General features: G+C 34.8%; 1 protein-coding gene across 2 annotated transcripts in view; it reads right to left on the bottom strand.

Moving 5' to 3' along the window:
- KDM6A (lysine demethylase 6A) overlaps positions 1-22,460 on the bottom strand; it is a 213,940-nt gene that overhangs the window by 129,433 nt on the left and 62,047 nt on the right. For both annotated transcript variants that reach the window (NM_001197185.1, NM_001197186.1), the window contains exons 3-4: positions 18,527-18,635; positions 6,759-6,808 (exon numbers count right to left, since the gene is read on the bottom strand). In NM_001197185.1, coding sequence (NP_001184114.1) covers positions 6,759-6,808; positions 18,527-18,635 — 159 coding nt within the window. The remainder of the gene's footprint in view (positions 1-6,758; positions 6,809-18,526; positions 18,636-22,460) is intronic.

The following is a 22,460-nucleotide window of genomic DNA, read 5'->3' as shown; positions in this document are numbered from 1 at the left end:
ATAAATATGAAGGTGATCATGCAGAGATATATCACAATCAAACTAGAGGAAGCCAAAGATAACAAGCAAATCATGAAAGCAGCAAACAAATTGTGTACAGGGACAGTGGTCCAATTAAGAGCTGAATTCTCATAAGAAAGAGGGAAGAAAGGCAGAAGGAGGCAGAATTTCACTTAAAAAAAAAGGCAAGGCAAGCCATAATTTCATAACCAGCAAAAATGCCCTTTAAAAATGAAGTAAAAAAAAATATTTTCAGATAAAAGAAATTCATCTCCACCAGACCTCTACTATAAGAAATGCTAAAGGAAGTTCTTTAGCCTAAAAGAAAAAGACAGTACATGGAAATGATTCACAGAAAGTAATGAAAAGTATCAGAAATGGTAACCACATAGGTAAATACAATCACTACTACATTGTAATATATGGACCTGTATAGAGCAAAAGAATATCATCTTGTGGAGCTAATAATGTAAATTTAAAGACACAACAACTATCACATAAAGGACATGGATGGGTAAGAAGTAGACTTAAATAACACAACTTTCCACATTTTATATGAATTGATACAATATCAACTGAGACTTGACTATAAAAAATTAAGGTATCTGAAATTCCTAGAACCACCAAGGAACAAACGATGAAAGAAAAGAGCTGAAATGGACAATAGGAAAAGTAAAGTGAAATTGTAAAACAGATTCAAATATCAAAAAGGGGTAGGGAAAAGTAGGTTAAGGAGGAACATAGACCAAGAAACTGAGAGGACAAACATAAAAGGAAAAATCAAATTAAAGATGCAAACCCAATCATATAAATGAGTGCATTACCATGAACGGTTTAACAGTGTAAGTAAAAAACAGGGATTTTCAGACTGCACAAAAAAGCAAGACTCATTTATAAGTTATCTACAAAAAGAGAATTGTAAATATAAAGAAACCAACAGGTTGGAAAGAAGAGGAAAAGGATATATCACATAAATAACAAGCCTATGAAAGACAGAATGGCTATTTTAAGATCAAACACTGCTGTCAAGACAAAGGAATTACCAGAGCTAAAAAATAATATTTTATAACAATAAAAGGGTCAATTCATCAGGTAAAAAATAACAACCGTAAGTATATATGTACTAGTATATGTACTAGTAAGAAAACTTCAAAATGTATTTTTTTTAAAAAGGGCAAAATTAAAAGACAATTCCACAATCATAAGAGAGAACTCTCAGCAAATGACAGACAAAAATCAAAGACAGAAATTTGAAAAACACTATCAACTACCTTTACCTGTTGTTTATAGACTACAACAAACAAATGCAAATCCTGTGGCTGTTTTCAAGTGCTGAACTAATAAAGAGGTTTTGATATATTTAACAGAATGAAATCATACAAAGTATATTGTATAAATAAAATAGAATTAGAAATCACTAGCAATGAGAGATCTAAAATAGCCCAAATATTCTGAAATTAGACAACATGTATCCAAATAACCCATGGGTCAGAAGAGCAAGTACAAGACATTTTCAAATAAGTGAAAACAAAAATACAATATAAAGTTTGTGGGATACAACTAAAGCAATGCTAACAAAAATAGATACCTTTAAATATTTATATTAGGGGGAAAAGATGGAAAACCAATCACCTAAGTTTCTACCTTAATAAAAGAGAATTAAACACAAAGTAAGCAGAATAACAAAGACCATCAGGAATCAATGAAATATAAAACAGAAAAACAATACTGAAAAAAGAAAAATCTACGGAAGAAAGATTTTTGCAAAGATCAATAAAATTGATAAACCTCTAGCCAGGCTGATCAAGAACAAAAATATTAGGAACAAAAGAGGGTATACTTCATTACCAATTCTACAATTATTACAAGGAAAATAGAGTTATAATAGAAAACAGTAAATCTGAAAATTATTGAGAAATGCCACTGAAAAGAATACTTGCACAGTATATGTGACCAAGCCCAGTTAAGGTCTCTTTATAAACAAAATTTTAAGATTTGGCAGGTGGGTGCAGAGATCCATTCGTCTTGCTGCAACCCAAGACAAACCTCATACATAAATTTCCTTTGCTTATTAAAAGTGCCATCTACTAACCTGGAGTAGGCCGGCCCCTTTCACTGGTCTCTCCTTGCATTTTGAATACAGGGACTAGTTTCAGATTTGCTCTTCAAGAACGTAAAGACTGCTAACTCTGGGAAACGAACTAGGGGTGGTAGAAGGGGAGGAGGGCGGGGGGTGGGAGTGAATGGGTGACGGGCACTGGGTGTTATTCTGTATGTTAGTAAATTGAACACCAATAAAAAATAAATTAAAAAAAAAAAGGCACAATTAAGAAAACAAAGAGGCAAGCCATTTTGTGAGACTGTGAGAAAATATTTCCAAAACAAGTATCTGACAGAGGTTTCCTCCAGAATATGTAAATAGTCCATACAACTCAATTAAGAAAAAAAAGAAGTTAAAAATGAGCAAAAGACGTGAACAGGTAAATTAACAAAAGAAAGTATAGGAAGGCCAATAGCACATACAAGAGGCTCAACATCACTATCATTAGGAAAATGCAGATAAAGCCAAAGAGAAAAACCACTACTCACCTACTAGAATGGCTAGAGTAAAAGAGATTGACAATACCAGGTACTAGCCAAGATGTAAAACGGGAAATCAAACGTTGCAAAAGTTGGAATGTAAAATGGTACAGCCACTTTGGAAAACAGCTTAGCAGTTAAACCTACAAGTGCAATGTGACCCAGCATTTCCAAATCCTACGTACATATACCAAGAAAAATGAAAACATATGTCCACACGAAGACAAATGTTTACAGAAATTCATTTATATTTACCTGAAGCTGGACACAACACAAACTGACAGATGTAGTAACTGTGGCAGAATCAATCTCTGAAATACTACTTAAAGATTAAAAAAAAAAAAAAAAACACACACACACAATACTGATACAACAACATGGACTAAAAATAGCACACTAAGTGAAAGACATCAAAAGTAAAAGAATACATGCTGCTTGGATCCAGTTGTGAGGCATTCTAGAAATGGCAAAACTAGAGAGATAGAAAGCAAATAACTAACTGCCTGGAACCGGGGGTCAAGCAAGAATGGGCATCAACTGTAAAGGGGCACAAGGGAACACTCAGTGATGGAAACATTCTGTATCTTAATTGTAGTAATGGTTACACAACCTCATATAAACTGCTCAAACATAGTAAGCTTATACACTTAAAATAATGTAAATTATACCTCAAAAAAGCTGGTGGAAAAAACTTACCACACATTTTTGTGGAGCTAAACAATTTAGTTACATAGTTTATTTGGAAAAAACACCAAGTAAGGACAGTCAAGGAAATCCTAAAAACAAGAACAATGGGAAAGGATGCCAGAGTGCTACCATATATTAAAATATAAAATCTAAGTAAAAGAGTATGGTAATCAGTTCATAAACAGATGAACAAAACAGACCAGAAAAACCGTAAGCGGACAAAATTGCACAAAATTTAACGTACAATTAAGGCAACATCTCAAATTAGTGGAGGGAAAGATAGATTTTAACAATACATTGTGTTAGGATAATTAGCCATTAGGAAAAAGATAAACTTAGATGTTCCTTACACTATAAATCAAGGATAAATTAAATCTCAAATGGATCAGATTTAAATTAAAAAATAAAAACCATTCAAGTACTAAAAGAGTATGAAGCTGAATTTTTCTAACACCTAGGACAAAGAAAAAAACCTGTCCTAGAACTCAAAATAGGAAAAGACTGATAAATTTGACTATGAAGAAATAAAAGTCATCTGCATGGGCAAAAAGAAATACACAAAAGCAAAGCAAAACAACAAATGACAAACTGCAACTTGTATTACAGATAAAGGATAGATATTTCCTACAAAATATAGCTATATAAAACAATGGCCCAATAATAGAAAATTGGGCAAGAGATATGAATAAATACTTCAAAGAAATAGTCTTTAAACTTTAATTTCAAAAAACTCAACCTCACTAACAACTAAGAAAATGCAAATTAAAACAGCAATAAGCACCCATTTCTCACCTATCAGATTGACAAACAGCATGCTGACGTCAACTTTCTTGGTTAAGACCAAGGGGCAATCAGTACTCCCAAAGGAGCTGTACCACTTAACCCTTATAAAGGACTTAATACACCAAAGAATCACTAACAAAAATATGAAAAGATACTTTTACTATTTATTGCAGTACTATATATAAAGGCAAATAATGAAGCAACTGGTTTGAATAAACTATGGAATAAATCTTCATAACCTTCGGTTAGGCAAAGATTTCTTAAGTGCAACACTAAAAAAGCGCAAGCAATAAAAGAAAAAGTTGATTAAAAAAGCATCAAAATTCAAGTTTACTGCACTTCAAAAAATAATACGGAGAAATTGAAAATACAAGCCACAGACTTTGAAAACATCTTTGCAAATTACATACCTGATAAGAGACTATATTCAGAATATATAAAGAACTCTGACAACGTATTACTTTAAAAAGAAAAAAAAAAGGTAAAATGGGCACAGGGTTCGCACAGGCATTTCACCAAAGAATATATACAAATAGCTAATATGTTCATAAAAAGATCTTAAACATCATCAGTCATTTGGAAAGTGGAAATAGGGCAGCCCCGGTGGCTCAGCAGTTTAGCGTGGCCTTTGGCCCAGGGCGGGATCCTGGAGACCCTGGATGAGTCCCACACCGGGCTCCCTGCATTGAGCCTGCTTCTCCCTCTGCCTGTCTCTCTCTCTCTCTCTCTCTCTCTCGAATAAATAAATAAAATCTTTAAAAAAATTTTTTAAAAAAGGTAAGTGGAAATAAAATCCATAATAAGATGCTACTTCATCATACCCACTAGGATGGCTACCCTCAAACACTGAACAATTACAAGTGCTGGCAAGATGTGGAGAAATGGAAACCCTCATACACTGCTGGTGAAAATGAAAAACATTATAGCCACTCGGGGAAACAGCTTCTTAAAATGTTAAACTTAGATTTATACTACAACTCAGCAATTCCACTCCTGGCCATCTACCCCAGAGAAATGAAAATACATGCCCACCCAAAGCTTTAACGACACAAATGTTCATGGTGACATTATTTGCAATGGCCAAAAAGTGACAACTAAAATGCCCATCAACTAATGAATGAATAAAACATAGTATATCCATACAATGAAATATTAAATAATAAAAAGAAATAAAGTATTAATACATGCTGCCAAAGGATCAACCTTGAAAATGTATACTAAGTGAAAACAACCAGTCACACACACACAAAAAAACCCCACATATGATATGATTCCATGTATATGAAATATCCAGGAAAATACAAATACACAGAGACAGAAAGTAGAGCAATACCTGCCAGAGGTTGGGCATGAGGTTTCATTATGGGGAGATGGACATGTCCTAGAATAAGACTGTGGTTATGGTTGTACAACTCTGAAAATTTACTAAAAGTCACTGAACTGCATAGTTGAATTTTATGCTATGTAAAAATTATTCTTCAGTAAGCTTTTAAAAATAAAGGTAGGGCAGCCCCGGTGGCACAGCGGTTTAGCGCCGCCTGCAGCCCAGGGTGTGATCCTGGAGAACCAGGATCGAGTCCCACATCGGGCTCCTTGCATGGAGCCTGCTTCTCTCTCTGCCTGTGTCTCTGCCTCTCTCTCTGTGTGTGTCTCTCATGAATAAATAAATAAAATCTTAAAAAAAAAAAAAAAAAAAAGGTAAACCACAGACTGGAAAAGATATTTTCAACACATTTTTAAATTACCAAAATATATTGTTTAATCTTCTACATATCAAAAAGAAAGATAAACTAGGTGATGGAAAAATAAAATACACCTTAAAAATCTGAAATGGCAATTTATATAAAGAAACCCCACTCATCAATAAACTTACACTTAAGGGGTGCCTGGGTGGCTCAGTCGGTTATGGGCCTGCCTTCATTTCAGGTCATGATCGCAGGATCCTGGGATGGAGCCCCACATGTGCCCCACCTCCAGCCCTGCTTTGAGCCTTGCTGCCAGCCAGGCTTCCAGCTCCCTGCTCAGCAAGGAGTCTACTTCCCCCTCTGCCCCCTCCCCCTGCTCATGCTCTGCCTCATGCACACTAGCATACTCTTTCTCTTTCTCCCAAATAAAATCTTTTAAAAAACAAAACAAAACAAAACAAAACAATAAACCGCTTAAAATAAACACAATGTGAAGATTAACCTGTCCAGGTAACTTTATGAACTGCTTAAACTAAGAAAATATAGGACTTATTGTTATGTACAGTTCTTCATTTAGGTAAATCTTTTTAAAAATGGTTAGGTTCAGCTGTCCTCAGAGCTCCAATTACAGAGACTGTACTAAGAAAGATTTCTATTAAAATTTTCCCATTGTTCCTTGCCTTTTCAATCTTATACACCCATCTTCAGCCTTCCTTTATTCCCTGGTACCAACTTAAGACAAAAAAAAACAAAGAATCATTTTGGTTTTACTTGCTTTTAAATTCTTAAACTTAGGATCATCTTTGGCCAATAAACTGTGTCAGAGTAATCTATCTCTTTTAATAAAACACAAGGTGGTTCATACAGGATAATAAAAAGAACATTTTCCTTTCCAATCGCTTTTCTTTAAGTAGTGTTTTTAAGTAATTAACAAAGAAAAAAGGGCACAATTTATTTTGAGCATAACCAGTAGTAATCCACCCAAAAAATAAATAGGCAACAGACATGCAAATGTTCACTAACCTTCCAGTAGTCAGATTGTAAACTGTAGTACCTCTGGTATGCAGATAATGCTGAAAGAGGGAAAATAAGTATGAGTCACAATTATGTTCCATTTCAAAATCAATAACACAAGTGTTAAGAAACATCATAACAAGCTTCCCATCATACCCACCACCTTCCAAAACAGAGTGATATTTAAGACCAAACAATTAGAAAACTGGGGCCTCACCCTCCTCACAGTCAGACATAATAGCAAATGTCAAATATACAGGAGTTCAAAGATGTAAACCGTTCATATCTCAGACCTAATCTTGAACAGAATCTAGGCTATCTCTTGAATCAACAATGGTCTTCCACACAAACCAAATCTGATAAAAGGATTAAGATTTTTCAAGGCTACTTCAGAATGTGATAGGTTGTTCCCACAAGGGATTCTCACTTCTAAGAATGACCAAGAGATTAACCACCTCAAAGCAAAAGGAGTATTTCTTTTGTGATGTTTCCCTTCATATAATCAACAACAAAAAAATATATAGCCCACAATTACCTTACTCCAACTCAATTCCAATAGGACATCCCATACCCCTAAATCCGAGGCATGAAAGGCTGAGGAAAAAACTATAGTTCCTGTCAATCCAAAACCTCAGTGAGGAGGTTTAAAAAAAAAAAAAAAAAAAGTAAACTAAAAAGTATATACACACATTAGAATTGGTAGGAAAAAAGAGTCCTTTTAAAAATCTGGTGAGCAATAAAAAAAGTCATGGAGATGTAATGTACAGCATGATGACTACAGTTAATACTATATTGCATATTTGAAAATTGCTAAGCGAGTGAATCTTAAAAGTTCTCATCACGAGAAAAAATTTTTTACCTATGTACGGTGATGGATGATAACTAGACTTACTGTGCTCATTGTGCAATATATATATTGAATCATTACATTATACAACATCTGATACTAACATTAAACATCAAGTATACCTCAATTTAAAAAAAAGACTGATTTTTCAAATAAAGATTTAACAAGTGTAATAAAATTTTATATTGATAAAAATAGGGGGGAAATGCAAATGACTATTCTCTAGAACTGCATGTATAATGCTTTCATAGTGTTTATCAGTAAACAGCCAAAATATATATAATTACAATACAGAGAACTTTCTAAACATAATCAAATTGGAGAAGCATTACTCAAAAACATCAACACATATCTAAACAAGTAAATTATTTAAATAACATTCCTCTTTTTTGGCATAAAGATGATGCCAACCAACCTATCCTAGGAAGGGCATTTAGAAATATGTCCAGTTTTGATTTAAAAAGTTGATTGCAAACCATCCTGCATTTTCTAGTTCTTCACATATGATTGTTGCTAGCTCATAAAGATCACTGATTAACGGTCTTCTAAGATGAAAAGCAATCCAACTTATTCTAGCTGGAAGAGAATAGTCAAACAAAGTTTGTATCCAGAATTCATCACCCATTTATAAATGACAGTCATGGGAAAAGTATTCTCCCTGGGGGATCCCTGGGTGGCTCAGCGGTTTAGTGCCTGCCTTCGGCCCAGGGTATGATCCTGGAGTCCCAGGATCTAGTCCCACATCGGGCTACTGGCGTGGAGCCTGCTTCTCCCTCTGCCTGTGTCTGTGTCTGTGTCTGTGTCTGTGTCTGTGTCTGTGTCTGTGTCTCTCTCTCTCTCATGAATAAATAAATAAAATCTTAAAAAAAAAAAAAAGGATATTCTCCCTATACTGCTGGATGTGAACAAGGAAACCTGTATATCACTAAATACCACCACAAAGGGAACTACTCTTAATATGAAGTCTGTAGAAGATAGCAGAGGAAACAAATGGAAGTAGTTGGATACTTTTAGACCTCAAACTAGGCCTAGTACACAACTCCCCTATGAACTTCCAGTTATGGGAGGCAATTAATCTGCTTATTAGGTAAGCTAGAATCAGGTCTTTGCTTTTGTGCCTAAAAACATCCTAACCAACACAAGTCTGGGTCCCTAACAATTTTGTGCATTCACCATATTAAATCTGGACTGCCCTTTTAATGATGTCCTAGAATTCCAACAACCTTGGAAGGCATGTTTCCAATAACCTAATGATATATATTACATGACTTCATAAAATTCCCATTTTAGAATTGGGAGGAGCCCTTAAAGAGATCGTATGACATCCTCCAAAGTAAGTGAAACAGGAGGTACAAGAAGCCTATATGACTATCACCTGGGAGAAATGGCATCGTACTACTGTATGGTGAACCAAGAAATAAGTATGAACCTTCAAAATCAAAGTCAAAAAACTAAATGCTCCAAAGTGCAAGCACAGATTTGTAAATGAGACATTCCTTCCATGAGCATTTGTTACCTTTCCAATTCTACTTTACCCCATTAGGCCTAGCATCCTATTTTAAGAAAAGATCTCAACATATTTTATGATTCCTAATCCAAATAAATCGTTACAACTCTAAATACCAGAGTCTCTTTAGTGAAATCCTTTTAACCAAAGCAAAGTCATCATTTTGAACCTCTAAGTCAGTTACATATCCATGAAAAAGAATTCCTAATCCACTGTAACAAGACTTTTCTAAAGTCCTTAACGGAGAATAAGGGAAATCATTTGTTTGGATATCCTCATAATGCTTAAAACCTTTTTCACAATGCCTGTAGCATATATCTTACTGGTCTTCACGTTGTGATCCCTGAGTTCTCTATTGGTTCTTCATCCCACAAGGAAATCTTTTTAACATTACTTCAGGCAAGACTGTATTTTCTTTTGCCACTTAAAGAATGGTGTGCCCAAACATATTAATATCTACTCTCTACAAACCAATTTCCAAAGTTCAGATCTTTTTAATCATGGGAACCAACTGCATTTATGAACAGACTTCAAATTATTTTTTTCATAATTTTGAGTTTTATTTTACTTTTAAATAAGCCCATTTAGGCTTTTTAGACTAAAAAAATAAAAATATAATTTAAAAGATTATTAAACTGGCAAAGTACTAACAGGAAAGGTGGGTCTAAAAAAATGCAAAAGATAACAATGAAAAGCAAGTTAAATTTAACTATTATAACAACTTAAGTGTTCTGTAATCTTTCTCACACAATCTCCTTTATTTTGCCCTTTACCTCAGGAAAACAGAAGAGGAAACAAACAAGGAAATTATCAAGGATAAAAGAATCACCTATACAGATGCGAGAGGGCACTACACATAGTCATTTGTCCTTTAACTTCATATTCATGCTCTACAATTTTTCATATGTGAAAATCATAAAATTAAATAACAATGGTAATATTCAGTAATGATAGAATATTCAAAAATCCCCAAAATTTAAGGAAATAGGCAGTTTTATCACTCTACTAGTGCTATAAATTAGTAACTTTTGTAGCATAATTTAGCACTGTCAAAAGTTTTAATATAGTTAACCTTTGCACAACACAGTGGAAAATTCACACATAACTTTAAACTCCCCAAAAACTTCCCTAATAGCTTACTGTTGACCTAAAACCTTACCATAACAAAAACAGTTGATTAACATATATTTTGTATATTACATGTTTTATATACTGTATTCTTATAAAGTAAGCTAGAGAAAATAAAATCTTAGGAGAAAATACATTTACAGTACTATAGTGTGTTTACTGAAAGAATTCCACATATAAGTGGACCTTTGCAGTTCGAACCCATGCTGTTCATGGATCAACGGTGTGTGTATATAGGTACTTTTTGCTCAGTAAGCCTACCACATTAAGATATTCCTTCTAAAAACATAAATATGGATGTGTGCAAAGCTTTAACTACAAGGATAGACAATATAGTGATTATGTCAGTACTAAAAAAAGATAGAAATAGTCTACACATCCAATAAAGAATTCTTCTACCTATAAAATAGATACTACACAGGAAATTGAAATTTACAAAGTGAGTTTCTCAGATGGAGAAATTAACATGATACACTAGGTTAAAGAAAGTTACAGAGTTTAATTCAATTTCAAATGTTGAAAATTTATTGTAATAGAAAAGTCTCTAAAGATTTGCATCAAAAATCTTTAAAAACAAGTGGCTCTTGATGGTAAAATACCACTGGGTCATTAATGCATTTATATAATGTTTCTTAAGTATTGAGCGGCTAGCACCAAGCTAGATACAATGAAATAGAGATGTGAACAAACACATGGCTCCTGCTCTCAGGCTGTTTACCTTTTATGGTTATATATCTTCTAATATTTTTCTTTAAACAGTGAACATATTATTCATACAAATGTTAAAATAAGTGTACTTATGATAACCTGGGAGATGGTTAACATTATCAAAAGAGGGCCCCCAGGAAGGTAACAGGATATAGTAGGAAAAGCAGCAGTTTTAGGTAAATCTGCATTCTCACCACTTCATAAGAGACTGGGACATTAAGTCATTTTTTTTTCATTTTCTTTTATTTTTTTTTCTATCATGATAAGTGTACTCTTTAATCCCCATCACCTATTTCACCTATCTCTCCCTCCCCACCCACCTCCCCTCTGGTAACCATCAGTTTGTTCTCTATAGTTGAAGAGTCTGTTTCTTCGTTAGCCTCTCTCTTTTTTGTTCCCTGTGCTCGTTTGTTTCTTAAATTCCATACAGGAGCGAAATCATATGGTATTTGTCTTTCTCTCACTGACTTATTTTGCTCAGCATTATACTCCTTAGTTCTAACCATGTTGTTGCAAATGACAGGATTTCATTGTTTTTCATGGATGGATAATAGTCTATTGTATATACATATCACACATTTATCCATTCATCTATTGATGAACACTCAGGCTGCTTCCATAGTTTAGCTATTGTACATAATGTTGCAATAAACATGGGGATGCACGTATTCCTCTGAATTAGTGTTTTTGTATTTTGGGAGTAAATACCCAGTGTGCAATTGCTGGATGATAGAGTAGTTCTTTTTTTTTTTTTTTTTTTTTTTTTTTATTTGACAGAGAGCACAAGTAGACAGAGAAGCAGGCAGAGGGAGAAGGAGATACAGGCTCCCCGCTGAGCAGGGAGCCCAATGTGGGGCTTGATTCCAGGACCCCGGGATTATGACCTGAGCTGAAGGCAGATGTTTAACCTATTGAGCCACCCAAGCACCACTATTTCTAACTTCTTAAGGAACCTCCATACTGTTTTCTGGGGTCACTGCACCAGTCTGCAGTCCCACCAACAATGTACGAGGATTCCTTTTTTTCCACCATCTTCACCAACACATTATTTTTTGTGTTGTTTGATTTTGGACATTCTGACGGTGTGAGGTGATATTTCATTGTAGTTCTGATTTACATTTCCCTGATGATGAAGAGACATCAAGGCATTTAATTCAAGTTAATTCCTTATAGGTCACAAGCAGCCTAAAGAGTTTTTCAGTCAAAGAGTAAGGTGTAACTGAAGAATAGAAAGAGAAGTCCACAGCCGTATTATAATTGTTTAGAATTAAATAAAGAGCGGTTTCTTTCTAGAGAAATACAGTGAGGGAGTAAAGACAGTTAAGAACGATATATAGGTATCAGGTACCAGCATGCTTGGAAGTATGGCTTTGAGTTAAGTTTGTCAAAACAAGAGAAAGAAGGTGTGCCTGATGACAAGTCCATATATGCAGCATAGGATGAAAAAAAATAACGATGTAGATTAAAGGTGATAGACTTGCCAGAAATAAGGGAGCCTTCTTCAGAGTTAGATGTGATGGAAATGCAAGGAAGGAAAGGATTTACAATTCAGTCTATACTCTTGATATTAGACTAGGTACTAACTGCAGGCAAAACTCAGCATTTCTCTTTTCATCCCTAGCCCAATGTGTAACACTGCAGGTTAGCTGCTAGTGGAGGAGTCTATGGGTATGGAAGGAAAAGGAAAGAAAGAAAAGCATGTCCTTCTTTGATATTCTTTGAATATGTCAGTTGCACTGACTGCCATCTTTAGGCCAGAAGAGGCTGTGGTTGACTAAAGTAATTAAGTCAACAGATTTCTTTATTTTATTCTGTTCTCTGAGGCTAGACTAAAAAGTTATATTTATATCCAGGGATAAATGATATCTCAGAGAACTTATATTAACTTTCATTTTATATAAATGAATGATGTACTCAGCTCACTAGCACCTTGCTGCCTTCTCAAATCTTGATCACCTAAAACACATCTTTTCTCTTTTATGTAGCATTAACATATATACATGCTAACATTTGAGAAACACTGTGAATCACATCCATCTCTCTTCCCATGTCCCCTCTCTTCCACACATTTGCAAAGATTTAATACTACAGGATTTAAGCAAACTTGGAAAAGCAAAGAAACAAATAATCCTTTTACTGCACCTTCACTGAGGCCTTCAAGCCAAATTAATGCACATACTGAAATCTCAGCTTTACTACTACTTCTTAGTCATTACTAAATTAATATACCCAGGGCATGTGGGGGGGGGGGGGGCGCAGTCAGTTAAGCATCTGACTCTTGGTTTCAGGTCAGGATCTCAGGGTCATGGGATCAATCCCCCACATAAGGCTTCATGCTCAGCACAGAGTCGGCTGGAGAGTCTCTCCCTCTCCCCTTGCTCCTCTCCCTACTCACTCTTACTCTTGCTCTCTAAAATAAATAAATAAAATCTTAAAAAAAAACCTAGTCCTCAAGGTCTTTAGTATCTCACTTTTGGCTTACCACAAGAGACAAAGTACACGTCCTCTTTGTGTTCCTTCAACGTGCTCTGCTCCAGCTCTGTGATTCTAGAAGCTACTAGAACTTGTGCTTATTGCCTAGATATAGGCTTCTGACAACCTGGACTATGGTCACTATATTGCTTTCTTGGATGCTTCTCAATTTTCTAATTCTAGGCCATGAGTGAACTGAACAAAAGTGATTCTCAAATTGCAATGGAAGGAGTGGAGGTACTGGTGACTTTATATATCAAGCAGTTTGAAAACCACTGAATACATTCAAATGAAATTATACGAAGAAATAGGGGGCATTGATTGTGAATGCAATGCCAATGCATTTAATAATCACCTTGAATGTAACAGGTTTTCAGACTGATTTGTAATATTCATTCTATCAATATTATATGGATGTATAGGTCAGTATTTTGGATTTTTATTTCATTTTATTTTATTATCTCAACACAAATTTGCATTGTATAGCAAAAATATATGTTATGGAAACTTCCCAATGACTCTCTTTCTGAAAGGAGTTTTAAACAAAGAGTACACTCTTAAAAGAATCACAACCTTTAGGGGCGCCCAGGTGGCTTGGTCAGTTAAGTGCCTGACTTGTGATTTCTGCTCAGGTCATGATCTCATGAATCATGGGATCCAGCCCAGGGTCACATAGGGCTCCACACTCAGTGGGCAGTCTGCTTGAGATTCTCATTGTCCCTCTCCCTCTGCCCTTCCCCCCACGCATACACACGCATGCATGCCTGCATGCTCGCTGGCTCTCTCAAATCTTTAAAGTTAAAAAAAAAAAATCACAATCTTCAGTTCTAATAGCTACAACAATAAAGAGCAGAACCATGCAAGGATCGAAATAAATAAATAAGGGGGGGATAATTTTTGAAGAAGCCAAACTTAAGATCTATTACTGGAAAAGATGCATTCTATGTTCTCATACATTAATACATCTTAGGATGGAGTAATGTCATTGCACCCACGAGAGACAAAGAGAAGACAGATAGCTCACCAACTGACTGAAGACTTCTTCACATTAGCAACTCTTGCTGTGAGTTGCTAGCCAGCTGTAACCCCTGAGTAACTACGACCAAAATTAACTTTGTCCAAAAGTGACAGACAATGCAACAAAATGACAAATTACTTAAAGGATGGAGGAAAGGGAGAGAAATCGATTACTGGCAGGAATTTCAGAGAAAACTTCTAGCTCCCCACAAACATAAACTACTTTTGATTTTCAGGGTTTCCAAGTTAATATCAAGAATGAGTAATTACTGAATCTCCTTCAACTATTTTGCTTTAGGAACTCTTACTATCTTCCAAGTCTCTTACACCTTATAATTTCTATCTTTTTATAATTTTGATGTGTACTCTGAGGTAATTTGCTACTAAATTTTCTAAGTAACTAACTTAGTGATTATAGTTACCTATAATTTGCCACACACATTTACAGATACTTAGATATAATTTCTTTTATATTGCTCCTAAGGTCCATCACATATATTTGCAAGAATATATATGCTTGTCCTTCAGAGTACAGGGTTCTGTGTCTCACTGTTTTCCAACCCAAAGAAGAGAAATCATCACCCTATCTCCATCTATGGCTTAAGGCAATCTAACAGCTCCATCAGCTGTTTGGTTCAGCAAAGGTTAATGGGTTAGCTTTGGGGTTAGGAATGGCAAGGAGGTATGGCAGACACTGTGAAAAACTATTCAAATCTCACTTCAAATCTCACTTCAATATTTTCCAATATTCCAGTACTGCAGGCAGACAGCCTCTGGTAGTGAGCTGCCTCAGGTGCAGAGCCACCTTGCCCAAGGCCACACTCCCTTACAGGCTGGCCCATATCCAGCATCAAAAGGATGGAGTATAAAGGCCTGGTCATCTTGGCCCAACTTGGGATAGCTATGAAGGACCATTCTAGCTCCAAGGCTCCCCATGGAGTTGGCCAACACTGTCACAGCTTAATTTCTCACCTCTGTCTAATCCTCCCTCTTCTCCAATCCAATCTTTTGTCCCCTACCTTCTATAGGTGCTGATCCTAAAGGCATTTCTTACTATATATCCTGTATGCTGAATCATGATCCCTCCAGAGGAATCCAACCTACAAATAGGCCAAGTGCACTGAGGCTTCATTTTCCTACAATCCTCTAACCAATTACTTGTTAAGGATAAATTCCTAGAAGTCAAATGACCAAATCAAGTGATAGAAAAGTTTATAAAACTCTTCAAACATATTATAAACCAGAAAGGCTTAAGAAAACTGTTTTGGAAAATCTTTTTTTCCTTCTGCTTCAAATTCACCTGACAGGACAGAAAATATTTTTTAATGAATAAATCCATAACTGTAATGATAATCAAAGTATACCATCTGCAGACCAGAAATTTTTAGGAATTCCTGTAAGGCAGGAAGCAAGATAAGAGCAGAATAACAAATAAGGACAAAAAAATACAGTCCAAAATGTACACAAAAGAGATTCTACCATTTCCTGCTGTGAAAGTAGCAGCAGTTTTTCACAAGAAACCCCAATCTCAGAATATTTCACACAAAAAAGAGGACTCAGGACTGTAATTTAAGAACTGTCTTCAGAATAACAGAGCCAATAAGTCCCCCACATACATACATACATATATATATATACCTGAGCAATTTACTCACATGTTCATTGAGTGGTTTTATGTTTACTCCCTAAAAAATTACAGTTTATAATCTGTTCTACAAAATTAAATGTCTATTTGGCTAGGGCTAGAGGTTCATCTTGCACCGGGTTCCAAAAAGAGAAGGCGAAAGCAGCCTAAGGTAACAAATGTCTCCATAAACTAGTGGTGGTGATGACTTAATTAGTATGTAAAAAGGAATTTTTTTTATAACTTGGAAACATGGTCAATAAAGACTCAAGGAGGAATAAAAAAAAAAAAATCAAGGAAACAAAAGCCATCAGCTTGAAATACTAAAATATACTAATAAACATATATATATATATATATGTTTAAACATGTATGTGTATGTGCATATATATGTATGTATATATGTATATACATCCATTCTCACACATATACGTCCTTCTCACCTTGCTCTTCTTCCTATTACAAATAATTGATCTACTGCCTAGCTATCAATGACCAGTTCATCTACAGGACAGTAAATGGGTCTCAGAGCACCTCTTTTCAAGGACTTAAATCCTTAATAGTTCCTGTTCTCCGTTCCCATCTTATTAGATTACTCCTGCCAGCTAGTTTGCCACATGCCCCCCACTTTATCTCCAAAAGAAAAGAAAGAAAAGAAAAGCTCCAAAACAAATATCCCTAGACTCATTACCCTTAGAGACATTTTATAAATGGAAAATATAGCTAAGTTCTTAGGTTAATAAGGTTTTAAAGGCTACCATATATATAATGTGTGTGTGCATACATATATATACATATGTATAGGTGTGTGTGTGTATATATATATATATACTATCTATATGCTCTCCAACATGCAGCATTAAAAAATTATATTATACAGAATTTCTGCATATTTTTTTGTAAAACAGTTTCCTTTAGATGAGTTATCAGTCTAAACTGAAATACCTAATAGATTGTTAAATAATTATTAATACCTATTATCATGAAGGTATTTTGCTAAGTACTAACTAGTTTCACAAATCAATCCCCAAACCCCTTTATCTCGTTTTTCAGATTAGAAGACCAAAGCTCAGGGGTATACACATAATATGTTAATGATAATGACGCAGTAAATAGAGATGAGCTGAGAAATAAACTTAACTTCAAACCCCATGTATTACACCTGTCTCAAATACAAATTGCATTTTCACTAGGAAAGTGTTCATTTAACCTAATACAAAAGTGGCATTATAAAACATCAACGTTAAACAGCAATCCTTCACTCCAGCCCTGAAACCTGCCAGTTGTTGTTCTGCCCACTAAACACATTTGTAGAAAACAAGCATACTATATTTATCTGTTCCACATTCAGATGTTTACTATCATCAGAAGGTTTAAACGTTCTTGTTTATAAGGAGACAATTTTTCTTTGCTATGAGTTTTGCCTTTGGTATTGGGGGAGTGGGTGGTGTCTGTGGTTGCTTTTTCTTCCTAAGTGAGTAATAGTCTGCATCAGCAGCTTGGTACTATAAAAGGGACACAACTTGAGGGACTGACTTCAGTTATTTAACTCATTTCTTACAGGAAAAACATTTCAAATGAATAAAAAATTTGTTTTCTCCAATGCTCAAGCTCATTATATAATCATCTCTCTGTACTGCTTACCTTTAGATTAGATTAGATTAGATTTTATTCAAGTATTTTTTAGGTAAAACAAAAGTTTTACCACCAGGACAAAGAAGAGAAATACTGAGTCTCTGTTACTTCTCCAAAGTGTCAATCCATGGTTCACTTTCTTTTTTTTTTTTTTTTTTTTTTTTTAAGATTTTATTTATTTACTCATGAGAGACACAGAGAGAGAGAAAGAGACACACAGAGAGAAGAAGCAGCAGGCTCCACGCAGGGAGCCTGATGCGGGACTCGATCCCAGGACCCCAGGATCATGCCCTGGGCCGAAGGCAGGGGCTAAACCATTGAGCCACCCAGGGATCCCCTCTTTTTTAAAAGATTTATGTTTGTTTGTTTGTTTGTTTGAGAGAGAGAGAGAGCGCGTGCATGAGCGAGGGGGAGAGGCAAAGGGAGAAGCAGGCTCCCCGCTGAGCAGACTCCATCCCAGGACCTGGGATTATATAGTGAGCTGAAGGCAGACACTTAACCAACTGAGCCACCCACATGCCCCCAATGGCTCACTTATCTACTATGAGAGAGCCTCTAAAGGGCGGGATTTTTTTGCAAGATAGAAAGGACAAAACGGTAGTGCACATGTAGGTGGCTCTCAGTTAAACTGGTCAACTTACTGATGATTTATGTAGAGTTAAGTGAACTTTTCATATTTCTATCTATCCCATTTTTCCTCCTCATTGGTTAGCATGTTCACAAGCTTACAATTTCTTAAAAATAAAAATGGTAGTATCTTTAGTAGACTATGAATAATTATAATTACTTTAAAATATATATATATAAATCAAATAGTAATTAACAAGGGAAAAAATTACCTTTTGGATAATCTTCCAATAAGAGGTTGAAGTGACCTAATTGACAAAAGAAATCAGACTCCACTTTTCCTTCAGCTTTTAAGATTAGAGATTCGTAGCAGCGAACAGCCTAGAAATAAAAAATACAAACATTTAAGAAAAAAAATGAAACCCTAAAATGTATTTCCTTCCTGAAGTAATACATATATCCTGTATTCAATCACCCAAGAAATCAATATATTTCACTTCTACCTCGGACATAGTCAATGCAGCATTCTTTAGATACCTAAGAATTTATTAGAAGAGCCATAACCACTAGTTATGGCATAAGTGCTTTTCCTATCTATAAAATAGAAATACTTTCCAAATAATGAGCATTTTGATAACTTTATTCATAAGCTTCACACTTAAATTATTACAGTGGTCCTTGTTGATATAAACAAATTATATCCATCTTTCCCACAGACAGAAAGAACTTTACTCAATTATAGGAGAACTCAGAGAATCTCCAGAGTAATAATAATAGCTACCATTTATAATGAACAACTTTTTGTCATAACCTCTATCCATTTAAACTACCATCAACTGCCTTACAAATGTCTTCTTATGATATCCTTTTTTTTTTCATGATATCCTTTAAACCCACTCTAACTCTTGTCTTCATTTTACCCTCACTCAAATACATATATATGTATTACTTTCACTATTTCTTCCCCAAATAAAAAAATAACATACTATTTTAAGGATATTACTCTTTTTTTTTGTGATCCCAGAGACTGCAAGAGAAAATGAACAATGGAAAGAACAGACTTCTGGAGTCTTGACAAATTCCAATTGTCATTAGCTATATACAGGAGACCCCAGGAAACTTATCCTCTCTACCTCACAGTTTTAATAACACTTAGAGAGCTAACAAAAGGATTCAAATCAGAAAACTTCTTTAAGTGTTTATCACAGTGCTTAGCATTCCATAGGTACTTAATAATTGTTTCTTTACTTTATACTTTATCCTTAAATAACTAAAAATCTCTCTTACAAGATTGTTTCAAGCTTACCAATAGTTTTATCAAAATTCCCCTGCTAATGATTTACTCTACAATGTTCTTATAATGTGTCCTGGAGTCACTAAATCAAGAAATGTGTATGATTTCTCAAATCTCAGGTTTGAGAGATTTCCAGATTTGGTATCCACAAAGAAAGGAACTAGAATAGCTTGTTACCAAAAAATCCTTTTCGCCACTATTTCAAGAGCATTTGATGGGATAAGAAAATGTGATGTGGGCGGAACAAAGTACCCACTTAAAATGTTTTGATTTTTCCTCTCCTGTAAAATATAGGGCCTTTGATGGGAGTTTCAAAATGTATATCCTAAAATTTACCTATGCAAAGAACATACCTAAATACTCATTAAGTTTGGAGACGTTATTACAATAAACAAGGCAAATTCTGGGATGACTCTACTACCCTTAAAGCCTAACATTATTTCTTACTTCACTCTTAGCTATCTACATGTGCATATGTACCAAATCACAATCATGAAAAACTAATCATTCTGCTTCTCTATAATTAAAAGAGTGAATGCTACACTGAAGTGTCAGAAATTACTATAATGAAATTTCAAGATCCTCTTTATTTAAGGCATATATAATCCTATCTGGCAGATGCTTAAGAATACAAAAATGCAATTTATTTCAGTACTTTTTAATATCAGAGAAATTCACAAAACTATTGGGCCACAGTATAACAATTCCTAATTTTACATTAAATGAGTGATATTAAAGCTATTAATGGCACCATATAGAAAACACTCATTAAAATAGTTATCTTTTTTTCTTAAACTCTTAGTAGGTTACTTAGAAACTTTTCCTATCCTTCCCTGACAATTTCTTACTGCTGATCAGCATTAATTTATAAGCAAATATGGTTTCATAGTGAAAAAAGATTCAAGATATAAACATAAAGAAATTAATTTAATGACCTAAGCAAAAAGATGGCAGCACTCTTACTTCCATTTTTTCACCATATATTGATTCCACTACTGTGGATCATTTACTGCCTTATCTTCTACTTCCCATAAAACAAAGGAACACATATAAAATGAATACTACACATAACTCAGATTGTCATAAAGCATAACACCAGGTAAAAACAAGAACGGGCAAATTTTAAATTAGCCTACCCATATACTCAGGCTTCATTAAGAAATTCATAATAATTTCCAACAAACTATAATTTCCACCAATTAATGTTGGTGGTCAAAGATGATGCTGACAGAGTCAAACATCAAATGGGATGAGATGAACAAAAAATTAGAATAAGTTTCCAAGTGTTTTGTGTCACCATTTTATAGTCAAACTTCATTAATTTATTTGAAGTGTTTGAGGTAAATGCTGATATTAAATACAGCAAATACAATTTTTAAAGAGCATTAAAGGAAAATAAATAACAAGGTAATTTCCAATACTCCTAACTCATACAATAATCTAGAATGAAACAGTATTTTTATAATATAATAACATTTTTAGTCAAAAGACTATAAACATAAAAGATAAATAGTTTAGATTTAGAACAAAGTTTAGGTAAACTTCTACAAAGCAAAAATATTTCCTGTTAAAATGGTTACTTTTATATTCTTACTTTTTATTTGAAATGTGCACAAGTAAAATCATCTCCATACGTGTACACACATGCAGAGGGAAAAAAGGGACTAAAATATAAAACAAATGTTAAAAATGGAAAGTCAGGGGGATCCCTGGGTGGCGCAGCGGTTTGGCGCCTGCCTTTGGCCCAGGGCGCGATCCTGGAGACCCGGGATCGAATCCCACATCGGGCTCCCGGTGCATGGAGCCTGCTTCTCCCTCTGCCTGTGTCTCTGCCTCTCTCTCTCTCACTGTGTGCCTATCATAAATAAATAAAAAAAAAAAAATGGAAAGTCATATAGAAACTATTTTGTTTTAATTTCTCTGTATTTTCTAGCTTTTTCATAATTAACCAATAATATTTCTATTCTTATAAAAATCATCAAAGAATTATTATGCTTTCCTCTGGGAGTCACCCTACCTTAATGTAAGGATAGTCAGAAATCTGCATGAAAATCATGCATGTCTAGAATAGCATCATTCAATAGAACACTTTCTACAATAATAATATTCTATAATCTGTGTTGTCCAATATGCTACCCACTAGACACACATGGCCACTGAGCACTTGAAACATGGCTAGCAGAAGTCAACAACTGAATTTTTAAATTATTTGACTTTTTATTTTTTTATTAAAGATTTTATTCATCCACTCATGATAGAGAGAGAGAGAGAGAGAGGAAGAGACACAGGCAGAGGGAGAAGCAAGCTCCATGCCCGGAGCCCAACACGAGACTTGATTCCAGGACTCCAGGATTGCGCCCTGGGCCAAAGGCAGGCGCCAAACCGCTGAGCCACCCAGGGATCCCCTGAATTTTTATTTCTATTTACATAGACACATGCTAATGGACAGTGTAGAGCTAGGTATTTTTTAAAACTTAAAAATAATTGAATATTTGATCCATATGCTAAATTATTAGGAAAGCAAAATTTCTCATGTTTATAAATGAAAAGCCTATAAATATAATGAAGTATCTTGCACTGGGGATGAACAATACTTTTCACAAAAAGCACTGTTACATCCTATGGTTGTTTATCGTTAGCAACTTACTCATCCCTAATCCTTACTGCCAATTGGAAAAAACAATGAGAATGAAAATAAAGTCAATCGTTAAATACTAAAATCAAAGGAGAGTAAACTAAGATCCTCCCAGCTAAGTAGAGAACCTCAGTGTCTTCCTCCCATTACAGTACCATTTTCCACAATGTTAGATATAATTTATGCTCTAGACCTGCTTTATTTTTATTATTTGAAACATCAGTTATCCCAGAACAGGGATATTATCATTACCTTCTATTTCTAAACCTTGACTGGT

The sequence above is a fragment of the Canis lupus genome, chromosome X (assembly GCF_011100685.1).
Source record: "Canis lupus familiaris isolate Mischka breed German Shepherd chromosome X, alternate assembly UU_Cfam_GSD_1.0, whole genome shotgun sequence".
NCBI classification, from domain to species: Eukaryota; Metazoa; Chordata; class Mammalia; order Carnivora; family Canidae; genus Canis; species Canis lupus.
This window is presented reverse-complemented; position numbering and strand designations above follow the sequence as displayed.